The sequence below is a fragment of the Oncorhynchus kisutch genome, unplaced genomic scaffold (assembly GCF_002021735.2).
Source record: "Oncorhynchus kisutch isolate 150728-3 unplaced genomic scaffold, Okis_V2 scaffold2497, whole genome shotgun sequence".
NCBI lineage: Eukaryota > Metazoa > Chordata > Actinopteri > Salmoniformes > Salmonidae > Oncorhynchus > Oncorhynchus kisutch.
In genome coordinates this window covers 11,275-26,207 of record NW_022264442.1, presented here as the reverse complement: position 1 = coordinate 26,207, position 14,933 = coordinate 11,275, and the positions used below count along the sequence as shown (strand labels likewise).

At 41.2% G+C, this 14,933-nt stretch overlaps 1 protein-coding gene and 1 long non-coding RNA gene across 5 annotated transcripts; both read left to right on the top strand.

Moving 5' to 3' along the window:
- Window positions 1-358: 358 nt before the first annotated feature.
- On the top strand, window positions 359-1,017 carry LOC116370252 (uncharacterized). The gene is made up of 3 exons (XR_004208720.1): window positions 359-545; window positions 654-690; window positions 967-1,017. It is a non-coding gene; the product is annotated as an uncharacterized LOC116370252 (long non-coding RNA).
- Window positions 1,018-4,613: 3,596 nt separating this feature from the next.
- Window positions 4,614-14,387, top strand: LOC116370253 (uncharacterized). Of its 4 annotated transcripts, XM_031819728.1 has the most exons (4): window positions 11,113-11,167; window positions 11,261-11,330; window positions 11,496-11,628; window positions 13,630-14,387. In XM_031819728.1, exons 1-4 carry the CDS (start codon window positions 11,146-11,148, stop codon window positions 13,843-13,845), a joined length of 441 nt encoding a protein of 146 aa, XP_031675588.1. In that variant the 5' UTR covers window positions 11,113-11,145; the 3' UTR covers window positions 13,846-14,387. The 4 variants fall into 4 exon arrangements, with proteins under 4 accessions (XP_031675587.1, XP_031675586.1, XP_031675585.1 ...); XM_031819727.1 differs by lacking the exons at window positions 11,113-11,167; window positions 11,261-11,330; window positions 11,496-11,628 and adding exons at window positions 4,614-5,865; window positions 5,992-6,070; XM_031819726.1 differs by lacking the exons at window positions 11,113-11,167; window positions 11,261-11,330; window positions 11,496-11,628; window positions 13,630-14,387 and adding exons at window positions 4,614-5,865; window positions 5,992-6,070; window positions 10,580-10,674.
- The last annotated feature ends 546 nt before the right edge of the window (window positions 14,388-14,933 follow it).

Sequence of the window (14,933 nt, the reverse complement as noted above, 5' to 3'; positions counted from 1 at the left end):
GCAATCAGTCTTACCCTTGCTCTACTCAAAGGGCTGTATTGGAATGGCTTCATACAGTATCTGCGTGTATATCATTGACTGTATTGTCTTTTTAGGCCAAGAGGACCAAGAGAAACAAAGTGGAGCAGATCACTGATGCAGGTCATAAATGAAACTCTAATTTCACTGAATGTAATCCTTTTGCATGTAAATGTAATTTAGTATGGACATCTATTGAGCAGAGGACTAATAGCAGAGTGCACATGTTATACTTTCTTGGCTACTTAACTTCACAAAGTTGGCTAATACATATTTGCCTCAGAAGGTTACATGTTTTCTGACTTCTTTACCTTGGTGAATGCTGCTTTGCACACAGGTCCCTCTACATCTGTGGAATTCTCTGCGATGGCAGTTCAGGGGACATCTCACCAGGGACAATCTAATGAGAAGATCCTAAGTGAGTGTGTCTCCAGGGCCTGTCAGACCAGGGCTCTTGACCTCCCGCCAATCGATCCGGATGCCTTCAACCCGATTATCATCCGGTTTCTGGAAAAACTTACTGAGGAGTATGTCCAAACTTCTATTGTAGTATTTGAATGCAATGTCATCCGGAGGATTTTATAAATTGTGTGTGTTGCTTTTTGGTGCTAAAAACATCAAATTATCTCCTATAGGCAATGGAGGCAGTTAAGCATTGGCAGGATGGACCCTGTAAGTCCCTTAACCCTGAAAATGATTCATAGATATATTAATAGATGTTTCAAGAATATTAGATACAAGCCTTTTATCTATCTACAGTATCATCCACATTATCACAAACAGTTTCATTCAAAGAGCTTTTTAGTAGCCTACTGCTTTTCATGCTTTCCAATGTATGCCACTTTCATGATTCTCATGAACATATGTGAGATTGTTGGTATCTCTTCGAGGAGCTTGGTTTCAGAGCCCGGCTATGAGTAATCTACCTACACTGTTTCGGTCCTACAGGTGATGAGGGCATTGCTTGCAGAGATGTGCCTGGAGATTGTGCGGTTTGTATCTGAGGCCATCCTGGAGGTCATCATCCCTGCAATTTTCCGTTTTGTACGGATATACAGCCATGTGTCTCCAGTATCCGGCAAGTCTCTGACAGAATCAGAGAGATCCTCTAGCACAAACCTGAAGGTTCGCAAGAGAGGCAGCAGCAAATCCTCAAGGTGTTGCACGGCCAAATCAAGCTCCTCACGTAATGGGTATGTTCAGTCATTCCTAAAGAAACCGGTTTCACCTAACTATTCATAACCCATTTTGTGAAAATATGTTTTGTTATCTGTATAACAGTTTACTCTTAATGACCAGTTTAACTGATTACTGAATGATGTATTAATGTCACTACCGTGTCTACTATTGAATATGGAATGCTGTATTGTTTGCTTTGTATTCTCAAAGGTCTCAGACAGTGTTGCCAAATACTCAGGGAGATGGTGAGTCTATATCATCTGAGCCACTCAGGGACTTTTTTGGGATTACTGAGGACAGTCTCCTCACTGGTGTCCAGGATTCCTTCAAAGAGTCGCTGAACAATGTCCTCTGTATCCAAAGAGAGGACCAGGTAGACACTCAAAGTCTATCCCGGTTTATTGTTGGAGAAGTGTCAAAGAAGGTCAATTCCATAATCTCTGTGGCCATCCAAACTCCCGTCTCTGGGCGAATGTCCCCTGTTATTTTTGCCAGTGGTGGTGTCTCCAGAACCAAGGTTGTCGAGGAGATGGTGTCTGGCGTTTCCAACATACTTCAGATGTATATTAATGGGAAGAGTGTTGAGCAGATTGTTGTTCTCAGAGAGGATGGTGTTGAGGTGGATATGACACATTTAACAGGACAGGTCATGACAGCCCTCAGTGGCACTGTTTTGAACTTCAGCAATAAGGAAGAAAATGACCCCGACAAGAGGGAACTGCTTTGTGTTGTTGCTGACCATATGAAGATGCTTGAAGCTTGTAAAAGTCCAGAGGAGATGCTAAAACAAGGAGAGAGCAACCTCAATATCAAAGGTGCCAAATCTAGTCTTCGTCTGTCAACACAAAGTATGGATAGACTACTCACTGAGGAGTTTCAGACCAAGGCCACTGAATCGATCCGGGAGATTGTTAAAAGATTCAGGGGTTGTACATCATGTTGTTCTGGCACTACATCATCTTGTCCAACTCCTCGGATAGGTGAGATCAGTGACCTTATGATTGACCCTGAGGCCTCTGAGTTGGTAAGTACCTTTGTTTCAGACATGGACAATCTTACCCAGTCTATCAGGGCATCCTGCTCTCCTGCACAGAGTGAGCAGATCCTTCTTGAAAACCATCAGAGTAAGATCTGGTCTTACACTGTTGGCTGTTACTACGACATGAAAAATACGCTGAAGAGGATTCTTACCTGTCCAGAAAAAGGGTATCTCGCAAGTACATTTGTGGAGAGCACAAAAGATTATTTCACAATGGTTCCAACTTTGTGCCTAGACATCGGTCATTCCAGTAATGGTGAGGCTGACACATCGGACTCCATTTCTTGTAAACCACTTTTAATAACCCCCTCATCTATGAATGAACAAAAAGGACAAAGTGAGACCCCAAAACCTCTCTTGGCTCTCAAAAAGTATTTGCAAGACCAAGTCCTCCTTGACACCACAAAAGCGATTGCCAGCCAGGTTCTTGTCTTGTATAAGACTGAGGTGATGGAGAAGTTCTCATCTTCTGTTGGAGAGTGTGATTCTGAAGAGTCTCTGGAGGCCATTCTATTTGTGGATGGCATCATGTCTGACTTGAATGATTTCACCAGTTCGTGTTCCCCCTCACCATCTGAGTTGTTAGACAGTGAACAATGTCTCTCCCATCTCACTTTTCCACTTGGTCTGCAGGACAGCACCACCAACAGTGAATCTACCCTGAGTCTTCCAATTATAAATATGAAGAAACTCTCCAGTGTGTCTTTCCAGACAAAGGCTAGAAAGGCAGTGAGCGAAGCTCTGAGATCTGTCAACCCCTTTACAAACAGCTTACTGGGAGACTCTGAAGCATCTAAATTGCTGGACACTTTTGTAACAGATGTGGAGACTATTGTTCAGTCCATGCAGGCACATCACTCTGAAAATTTCAGAATTTCAAAAGTGAGCACCCTTCATGCTGCTCGTATTATATATCATAGATTTCGAGAAATGCTGAGGCGTTTTCTCACTCCCTGCCAAGACTCTGTAAAGGTCATCGATGGTGTTACACCAATACATGATGAGACTCTCAAACAAGCTCCTAGTGAAAGTTTAGATTCTCAGGTGACTTGTAATAGGGATTCTCTTGAAATCCAAGCGGACCTTCAAACCTGTACCAAGGAGGTCATTAGTCAGATCCTCACTGTGTATCACTCTGCGGAATCCATGGAGGAATGCCTCTCTAGCCTAAAAGGAGATACAGAAGACCTGTCCAAGCTTTTGGATGCCGTTGTTTCTCAGATTGACGTCCTTGCCGCCTCCAAATCATATTTATCTGTTGATGACTATGCTGTCAATACACAGGACAATTTGCATGGTGAGATCAACAATGATGAGGAGGAGGCATCCTCTAGAAGTCTTAAATCCACAGCCTTTGACAAACTATGTACTGAGGAGTTTCAAACTAAAGCCTCACATATGGCTGGTGGGATCCTTCAATCAGGGTTAATTGGCATTGTAAATACCAGCCTTGATGGTAGAAGTGCAGACATTTGTGCAGAGTCCAGTAACGATGGTGATGATAGAGATGTCAAAATCCTTCAGAAGAGTGGAACTCCACCTTTGTTCACCTCTTCTCTGCACACCAATTCTGCAGCATCCAACATCATCATAAGCATCACTAAAGACCTTAATAGCTTCCCCCAGATCACTAAAATGTCTGATGCTTCAGTGTCTGGCCAGTTAGAGAGATCCCTGTCAGCTTCAACCCTTCCTGTCAGTGTTCAGAACGGGGCCAATGTGAAAGGAAAGATCATTTGGTCAGGCACTGTAAACCTGTTCAACAATGTGTTCATCAAGGTCAAGGATTTTTTTGCCCAGCAACAACCGGTCCTCCTAGACAATGTGGTTGAGGCCCCCAAACATGCCGAATCCATATGCAGAACAGCTACTTCTACACAAATGACTTACAGTGAACATGAAGGCAGCCAGACCAGCATGGTAAATTATTCCAAAGCCTTAATTAGTCAGACTCTGATGACAATCCAGAGGAGAGTGTCTATGTCAGAGAGGATGAGCACCTCAGAGAAAGGCCTCTTGACTCGTTCCATCGTGGGCTCCATGTTGGAGGATGTTGACATGGTGAGAACTGATGGACACGAGATACACCGGCCATCCTCCTCAAAGTCCTCCCTGTCCATCACCTCTGCCATGACCAGAGGGTCCCAGAGTGATTTTACAAATTCTCTTCCAGGCACTCCAGTCCCCAATGAGTGGCCTGTTGAAATCTATTGTCCTATCATTAGGAGTTCGGTCATTGATATGAGTGACTCCTCAACTCATTCACAAGGGTCAACAAATTACACAAGGCAAACCATCTCTGCCATAGTTGACACTGTTATGGAGGTCATTCCAAGAGAAGATACGGAACACATAGCCACTGCAGATGATGTCACTTCTTTTACAAGAAGACTTGCGAGACTCAGCCCCAGGGACGGTCTTCAGAACTTCTCACATGAGCTCACTGACAAAGTTTATGAGCTCATAAAAAGTCACAACACCCCACAGGCTCTTTTTGTGCCAGCTGGCAAGAGCGTGTCTGACTCTATTCTTTTGAAGCTGAAGACAGGATTGAATGCTTCTGAAGAATCCAGGGAGTTTCCATCTGACCTTGTATACTCCTTTGCTACGGAGTCAATAAAACATCTGCTACAGCAGATTGTCTTCTGGCTTCCTCCCCCATCACAAGGATCCGATTTCTGCCAAACTATCATCTCTGATGATTCTCTGCAGGAAACAAGTTGGCTTATGCCGAGCTCTTCTGCCATCTCCGTTAGTTCCTCACAGGTTTACTTTGACACAAAGAGCCTTTTCACCAATATAATGGTCAATCAGGTCATGGATACCTGTTCTGTGGCCTCCAATTCATCAGAAGAATTATCAGAGTTGATGAACATAATCAATGGGTTGTCCCCAACTGATGCTGGAACACTTGACTCTGACAGACCGGCTCTCATGACCACTTGCCGTCAGTCTAGTTCCAAATCATTGCCTAGACCCTCTCTGTCTGGCAGCAGCACACACAACGGTGGAACTGTGGATATTCAAGTTTTAGGAGAGGTGGACAACTAAGATGGACAACAAAGATCTGGAGATGTCTAGTGTCTCTGTGCATCCATCAACTCCATCAGCCATGGACTCTGATACAACATGCATCATTTGACTCCACTAGCAATGACGACACCTCTTTGGTACTTTTACTGATTGTTAGATTGCTGTCAATGATCACCCCTTTCACATTACTGGAATCCTCTGACATTGGTGAAACATCAAGAGTTCTCACAAAGAGGGTTCTGTCTGAGTTCTGTGGCACCTCAGGCCTTGAACCAACTCAAGCCTACCCCCAGAATCTGAAAATCAAAAAGATTTTCAAGGCTGTCTACAAGGGGCTTCTTCAAGAATTTGGGTCAGAGAAGATGCTCCAGGTTGCAATGAAGTCAACGGATTATGCGTTTGACGATGCCCTAGTCAAATCATTAACTAGGGAACTACTAGCTAAATGCAATGAGGCTAGCTCTTCACCTCCCTCCATGACACAGTTGTCATCACACAATGTACTTGGCAGTGACGAGGTAGGTAATTCTGGGCTTACTTGTAGAAAGGAAAAGAAGAGAGGAAGATTCAGCGCTCTCTGTGGACTCAACCAAAAGGTACATATGTCATCAAAATACACATTTTTAAGATTATTTTTATTCATTACGTACAGTATGATGGTAAACACTGTTACCCTTTGTGTGCAATTTCTCCTACTGTATAAATGACTGTTTGTTACCCAGTGTACAAAGAAGGTCAACAAGAAGAACCACTGCACTCCAACACCTTCCCAGAACCAGACCCCTGCCGTCAGTGAAACAGGTAAGTCAATACACTCAAATGTGTACTGAACAAAAATATAAACGCAACAATTTCAAAGATTTTATTGAGTTACAGTTCATATATGGAAATCAGTCAATTGAAATACGTTCACTTGGCCCTTATCTATGGATTTCACATGACTGGGAATACAGATATGCATCTGTTCGTCACAGATACCTTAAAAAAAGGTAGGCGTGGATCAGAAAACCAGTCAGTATCTGGTGTGACCACCATTTCCCTCATGCAGCGTGACACTTCTCCTTCGCATAGAGTTGATCAGGCTGTTGATTGTGGCCTATGGAATGTTGTCCCACTCCTCTTCAATAGCTGTGCGAAGTTGTTGAATATTGGTGGGAACTGGAACACGCTGTTGTACACGTCAATCCAGAGCATCACAAACATGCTAAATGGGTGACATGTCTGGTGAGTATGCAGGCCTTTCGACATGGGGCCATGCATTACCATGCTGAAACATGAGGTGATGGCGGCGGATGAATGGCACGACAATGGGCCTAAGGATCTCGTGACGGTATCTCTGTGCATTCAAATTGCCATTGATAAAATGCAATTGTATTCGTTGTCCGTAGATTATGCCTGCCCACACCATAACCCTACAGCCAACACAACGCCATATACTTGGTCTGTGGTTGTGAGGCCTGTTGGACATACTGCCAAATTCTCTAAAACGACATTGAAGGCGTTTTATGGTAAAGAAATAAACATCCAATTCTCTGGCCACAGCTCTGGTGGACATTCCTGCAGTCAGCATGCCAATTGCACGCTCCCTCAAAACAAGTCAACCAGCGTTTTTCCTTGCTCCTATTTTTCTCAGTCTCTGTCTCTGAGACATCTGTGGCGTTGTGTGGTGTGACAAAACTGCACATTTTAGCGTGGCCTTTTATTGCCTCCAGCACGAGTTGCACCTTTGTAATGATCATGCTTTTTAACCCACAAGAGTCTAAGCCCTGTCTGGGCCGAGGGGTTTGTATCGGCCTTACTGCTATTTGCCCATACAAACGCATTGAATAACAGATTCACTACATGGAACTGAAGTGTCTGTCCTAAATCTGAGAGATATAAGAAAGTTGACGAAATATATATATTTATTTATATGTATATATATATTTTTTGCATGTTTTTATCCCCTTCTTTTTGGCACTAAACAGTCTAAGCCCTGGGGGGGCCTATGTAACACTTCTGCGTTAAATAGGCGGATTGAGACTGCTAGGCTACCTGCCGCCCGACATTTGTAAATTATGTAGAATATTACAATTTAAATAATAATAATGCAATACTAATTCTTCACACTAACTAGGGTCAGTTAAAGAAAATGTTATGTTTACATTTTTCCCCCCAGCAATTGTCAATGATCAAGAATCCTGCCGAACAGAGAGTGTATGCTCCACCAAGAAGAAACCATGGAAGCGTTTGCTCATTTCCAGGATGTTTTCAGCTATAGGCAAAGCCTTGTCCAGTCCCTTTACTTCCTGCTATAAAAAGAAGAGCACCTAATCTATATTTCAAAATAAATATTTGAAATTAACATAATTGCATTAATTCTTCATGTTGAGTGTTTTTCATTATATATTATTGGATGATATAAAGTGTAGTAGTAGTAGAAGTTGTATAGTTGACTATAGTTGACTATATACATACATTAAAAAAGAATAAAAATAGTGTGCACTTCTAGGTATAGTTGAAGTCTGATGTTTACATAGACCTTAGCCAAATACACTTAAACTCAGTTTTTCACAATTCCTGATATTTAATCCTAGTAAAAAATCCCTGTCTTAGGTCAGTTAGAATCATCACTTTATTTTAAGAATGTGAAATGTCAGAATAATACTAGAGATAATTATTTATTTCAGCTTTTATTTCTTTCATCACGTTCCCAGTGGGTCAGAAGTTTACATACACTCAATTAGTATTTGGTAGCATTGCCTTTAAATTGTTTAACTTGGGTCAAACGTTTCGGTTGGTCTTCCACAAGCTTCCCACAATAAGTTTACTGAATTTTGGCCCATTCCTCCTGACAGAGCTGGTGTAACTGAGTCAGGTTTGTAGGCCTCCTTGCTCGCACACGCTTTTTCAGTTCTGCCCACACATTTTCTATAGGATTGAGATCAGGGCTTTGTGATGGCCACTCCAATACCTTGACTTTGTTGTCCTTAAGTCATTTTGCCACAACTTTGGAAGTATACTTGGGGTTATTGTCCATTTGGAATACCCACTTGCGACCAAGCCTTAACTTCCTGACTGATGTCTTGAGATGTTGCTTCAATATAGCCACATCATTTTTGTGGATATCACATCAAATAAAACTATAAATAATCTTATCTAAGTCCTTTACAATTTTAGGGGGTAAGTCAACTGACAACGAGACATAAACCAATCTGGATAACCCTTCAGCTTTGGATAATAATACTCGACCGTATAACGAAATATCCCTCATCAACCCGAGGTTCAATTAGTTAAAGTTCAATTCAGTCCTTTGTTTTTCATCCTTGCATATAACAATTTCAATATAAGTTATAAGTTTCAATATAAATTCTATATATATATATATATTTATACAATTGCAAATAACATTGTACCATAAATTGGTAAAAAGTTATAGCCATCAAGTTAACATTAAGTGTCAGTGCGAATTTCCCTGCCATAAAATAAATATATATATAACAAAAAGTTTGGCTCACACAAACAATGCTCTTTCCTCAAGAAATATCAAGTTTTATCAGATGCAAATAAAACTCAGTCCTGCACAACTCACTTGATAAATCCAGCCTCAGATGATTCTGAGCTTCTTTGTCAAATGCTGTCAGATCCTCCTTGAACCTCAGGTTGTTCTTCTTTAAATAGTCATTTTTCTTTGCACTTTTCCATGTCATGTCCCTCACTGTCCTGGAGATGAATCTCATGATCACTGGTCGTGGTGGCTGGTTGTTTTCCCCATCTCTCAGCCTACCCAGGCGGTGCACTACATCCAGAGAACCTGCAACAACATTTCGCTCCTCCTATTGCCCTGCAAATGTCTTGCTTTGATGTTCTCGTCAGATTTTTCTGCTATTCCATAAATTCGAAGATTCCATCTCCGACTATACCGGTCATTCTCGTTTACCTTTTGACTCCATTTCAGTGAGTTTCTTCTCCTGCTTTGCAACCTGAATGTTCAATGTTGCGTTCTGCTGCTTCAGAGTTTTTACTTCCTCAGCACTGAAATCAATCGATTTCTTCAGGTTAACGATACTGACAGTGTTGTTTTACACCAAATTCATGATGTTATCTGTACTCTCTTTGATTTTAGCCATGAGGATGCGGACGATGTTGTCCTGTAGCTGGCTCATTTATGGTTCACTTCTCAGCTTCTTTGGAAGTTGCTCCTTGGTTGGGGTATTCGGGTATGAATCGCATTCACCCCCCTTTTTTTACACTGCAAACATATGAGTGAGTTTCAACAATGCCTCTTTTCTCCTTGGAAGTTTCAACATCCATTATCTCAGCAACAGTTTGGTCATGTCCTGATTACATGCTTCTAGCTATGAAGACGTTAGCAGGCTAACTTAACGGCACACGCTGAAACGTTTCGATAGCTAGCTTGTTCGTTGGAAATCGTCAAAAATATGTCAATGGATTGATCAATTACAAAATTATTCATTGTATGGTTAGATATCGTTTTTTGTGAAAATGAAAAACAAATTCCAACTGCAGTCTAAAACTATAAACTTTATCAGAGAACCATAAAATTGTTCCTCAGCTAGAAATGTTCCACCCTCTCATGTCGCCATCTTGACCATGTCACTGATTTCATGGAGCTCTCCTGCACATCATTTACTTCACAAAATGTGAAAGCCCCAGAAATAAACATTGCGAGATTGTAAATATGTGTGAGAGTCAGGGATTTGAAAGCAGACGCTTTCATCCAAAGCGATGTACAGTAATGCGTACATACATTTGACTTTTGAGTGGCCCGGGGAAATTAGACTTTTTCAAGCTTTTCTAAGCAATTTTTGTATCTCTTTCTTTGTAATACTGTATGTATTCAATCTTTTCGAATTGATCACTTCCCACTGGGCACATACATCAATTCAATGTTTATTCCACGTTAGTTCAATTTAATTTAATTGGAATTTCATGGATATTGTGTCACAGTGAATTTTATAATCTGCAGTCAATTTCATTATGTTTTCATGTGCCATGATTCTGACATTTCACATATGGTCCTCATAGGATTAGGCTACATAATTACAGTGGTGCAGTAAATGTAATCTCAATTCAATACGATGTGCATATACTGTACATATAGCCAATATAGCTATTAAACCCATGTTCAGTGACTGTAATCTGTGACGCAAGTGGCCTAATATGTTTGTGACGTTCCATGGAACCCACAGTGTTGTTTAAAACTAGATTCTGATTGGCTTGCAGGTCATTCTACAGTGTAAATTATAAATGAAAATTTCACAATACCGAGCGTGTCTCAAACCGTACCGCACTTTTATCTGGCTAAAGGTATCTTCACGCACGACTGGACAGGCCTTTTGGATAGGCTTGTCCAAGGTAAGGATATGCGTCAAGCTATAGCCTACTTTTAATGTTTTAGTTCCGAACTCAAATTACTCCAGTCAAGTGATTAATCGTAAGAGTTAGTTGTTTTGACTGTCAAAACAAATAACTTTGATGGAATATTCCAAATTACAATGGCAATTATTCATCCCAAATTCACAATATTACTTGTATTTCAATGATTCATCCAGGCCCAGGACATAAAGTCTCCTGAAAGCTGTGTAGCAATCATTCCATTGCTGACCCATAGGATTGTAATCACATACATGATTGGCTTAATCTAGATTCTAGAATCATGGATTCCTTTCATGTGAGTACTCACACACCAGATTTTTTTTTTTACATACCTCAGAAGGAAGATACCTCAATATCTGGAAGCACTGTCTCATGTACAATTGTTAATGCTATCTCTGAAATATCTAACAAAATGTTGACTTGATCGTTTCATCAAGACCTTCTCATCACAAGTTGGAACAAGTGGTCAACATTGGGACAATGCAGCCATAAATAACATGGACCAATATTTTCATGGAGGTAAGCACTATACTTCTGATGGGTTTAAAGATTGTATTACATTATCTTACCATAGATATTTTTCCTCTAATTTGGCTCCTGTTCCTCCAACAGTGAGCAAGACCTGCCAGCAGAGCTCACTGGAGCAGGGAGACATGCCGTCATCTTTTTGGCGCCTGACAAAGTACACTTTTTTCCTTCTAAATAACACTATAGTAACATCTTCTGCACAAAGTTACATTCCTAATAAGATTGGTGTTAAGTGAGAAAGAATCCTAAAGATGGTCCAATGGGCATGGTCTGAAGCCTCTCGTCATCTCAGTGTGTTGAACCACCTGATTTCTTGCAGGCTTGAGATTCAGATCCTGCTGAACGATGTTAAGCATTCGATTAACCACATGCAGGGGACGCTGAACACCATGCAGGGGCAGTGTATTGAGTTGCAGACTGCCATGTCTAAGGTAGTGTCAGATGAGTCTCAGGTACAGAAGAATAAGTCTATGATGGTATGGTGATAATGATTGAGATGGTCATTATAATAATGATGACTAGCGGTACCCCACCCTAAGGGCGGTAAATCATTGGATCTGATTAATTTACACTAATAATAAGCTATTGTCAACTTCCCGTCTATGCTTATCTTGCTCATTGCTCACTGTCAATTGCTGACTGTTATCCTATGTGTTTAACTATTATTGATTTCTCACAGAAAAATTATTTGGTTGCAAATGTACCTGGGGCCATGTAAATAATTGTTAGGCTACTCATCTTGAATCCACCGGTGGCAACTTGTGTGACCATAAAAGTCTGTGTGCGACTGGGCACAGTAAAATAATTTGGTTACTGACCTGCCCTACATCATACTCGTCGCCAAACCCACTGGCTCCATGTCATCTACAAGACCCTGCTAGGTAAAGTCCCCCCTTATCTCAGCTCGCTGGTCACCATAGCATCTCCCACCTGTAGCACACGCTCCAGCAGGTATATCTCTCTAGTCACCCCCAAAACCAATTCTTTCTTTGGCCGCCTCTCCTTCCAGTTCTCTGCTGCCAATGACTGGAACGAACTACAAAAATCTCTGAAACTGGAAACACTTATCTCCCTCACTAGCTTTAAGCACCAACTGTCAGAGCAGCTCACAGATTACTGCACCTGTACATAGCCCACCTATAATTTAGCCCAAACAACTACCTCTTTCCCAACTGTATTTAATTTTAATTTATTTATTTATTTTGCTCCTTTGCACCCCATTATTTTTTTATTTCTACTTTGCACATTCTTCCATTGCAAAACTACCATTCCAGTATTTTACTTGCTATATTGTATTTACTTTGCCATCTTGGCCTTTTTTGCCCTTACCTCCCTTCTCACCTCATTTGCTCACATTGTATATAGACTTGTTTATACTGCATTATTGACTGTATGTTTGTTTTTACTCCATGTGTAACTCTGTGTCGTTTTATCTGTCGAACTGCTTTGCTTTATCTTGGCCAGGTCGCAATTGTAAATGAGAACTTGTTCTCAACTTGCCTACCTGGTTAAATAAAGGTAAAATAAAATAAAATAAAAAATAGAAGGCCCTTCAAGTCAGAACTAGGAAATTCTGTCAGTGAGCATTATGGGTAATTATCCTACATACTTACATCAAATACTTTATGATAGCATCATCTCCTGTAGTAACAGTGCCATTCCAAACACAATAAATGTGAAAATGAACAAAGATACAAAATATTGCTAAAGTGAAGAAAATCAGCTCAAAATTGTAGGAGGAAATGCCCCTGCAGCAGGGAGGCTTACGGTATTATAATATATTGTAGATAACATTAATATAATTTGTGTATTTACAGTATCAGTACACATACAAATGAAAGTATATGCTAGGGATTGATCTACACTGAGTGAACAACACATTAAGAACACCTTCCTATTGAGTTTCCCCCCCTTGGTGGTGGACCATTGTTGATACTCAGGGAAAAGTGTTGAGTGTGAAAATCCCAACAGCATGGCAGTTCTTGACACAAAATTCTACCATACTCTGTTCAAAGGGACTTAAATATTTGGTCTTGCCCATTCACCCTCTGAATGACACACATACACAATCCATGTCTCAATTGTCTCAAGCCTTACAATATTTTTTTTACCTGTCTCCTCCTCTTTATCTATACTAATTTAAGTGGATTTAACTAGTGACATCCATAAGGGATTATAGCGTTAACCTGGATTCACCTGGTCAGATATGGGGTACACGGGTATCACATCATTACATACTTGGCCCTACTGCACCTGCATTCCAGCATCTGGAATTGACTCAACATGTTTGAGGTGGGGGATCAATACTTGTGGGGGTAGAATGTATGATTCTGATATGTACAGGTAAATTAATTGTCTATGTGTGGGGGAGGGGGGTTTGTGTCCGTACTCTGAGGTGTGTTTGAATATGAATGAGCTGCAGTGTTGTGATGTGTCCTATCCCGTCCTTGCAGAGTGATCTTCCTTGGCCTCATCACATGTCTCAGTTGCTCCTCCTTTGGAGGGAGGGGGACACCACCACGGGACAGCCCCTACACTTATCGCTAGAGATCGAACTTCAGACTCCCTCCAAAACCACTGAACCCTTCAACACACCGAAAGAGTTTATGATGCACACCCTTAGAGGGCGCCAGAACAGGATAACTCCCTCCACCCTCACAAAGACATAGAGGAGGAGGAACTATCCAATACCCAGTGAGAGAGAACGAGTGACCTCAATCAAACACAGACAGAAAGTGGAGGTGGAAGAGGCATTAGATAGATGGAGGAGGTTACCCCAGAGGCCATTCCTCCTGTTCATGTGAGCAAGAAAGAGCAGATGGCTTCTGATCAGCCAAATGGCAGGCAGAGGGAGAGGTCATAGTGATTCACACCCACAGAGAAAGACAACCCACACAAGCTCTTAGTTGAGATGAACCACACAGAGGTAGAGGCAGAGGGCTTTCAGGCCTAGCAAGTCAGCCTGCCAGCTCTAATCCTCAAGTCAAGATTTGTATTCAATAATTGAGAAGTCCCATTTACTTAATGATCATTTTTCACTGTCTTCAACCCCCAAGAACCAGGGTGAGTCTGGGTCACCCTTTTACTGGGCAAATAGAACTTGCATATTGTCAAAGACTAGGCCGAAACGTTAATCTTTTAACCTTGCTTGAATAAAACAATGCATTTTTTATAGTGAGCAAGAGTTGGGCTTTTTCCTTTTCTATGATGATTCAAATATTTGGTTGCACCTCAACTCAACGTTGGTTGAGCGCCCTCCATTTTTGTTGTCAAATAAGACATGTTTTTTTTAAATGTACAAAGTAAATTATTCAAAGCATCAACATTGGGATGTGTCCCACTTATTTACACAACCTAATCCACACTTGCAAAGTGAAAGTTTATAGAAAAGTTAAGAAATTAAGTAGTAAACAGAAGAAAATCAGAATTGAGTTCAATTATAATGTGAATAATTTAATGCTCTATGGTTCAATCCCTTTTCTGCAGGTGTGATGAATAATTAATATTGTTCCTCCTCTTCCTTGTGGCAGGCGCAGCAGCACACTGCCCTCCAAAGCCTGCAAAATAATCGCCGGACTGCCCCTTTCCTAGCTCTGCATGGAACATCCAGTGTCACATCCTTGGTGACGTGTGGGGTGACATCCGGGATGACCACAGCAACATCCTCTGGAAAGGGAAAAAAGAGGATCAGAATGTAAACTAATGCAAACCGTAGCTTCTAAACACTGGCCAGTTGAAAGGTTCTACTAAGATGTCA

Coding starts and splice junctions, on each gene's coding strand:
- LOC116370253 (XM_031819725.1), top strand. CDS start 5,437: ATGATCACCCCTTTCACATTACTGGAATCCTCTGACATTGGTGAAACA. Junction 5,866..5,991: donor TCTGTGGACTCAACCAAAAG/GTACATATGTCA, acceptor TTTGTTACCCAG/TGTACAAAGAAGGTCAACAA. Junction 6,071..7,427: donor CCCTGCCGTCAGTGAAACAG/GTAAGTCAATAC, acceptor TTTTCCCCCCAG/CAATTGTCAATGATCAAGAA.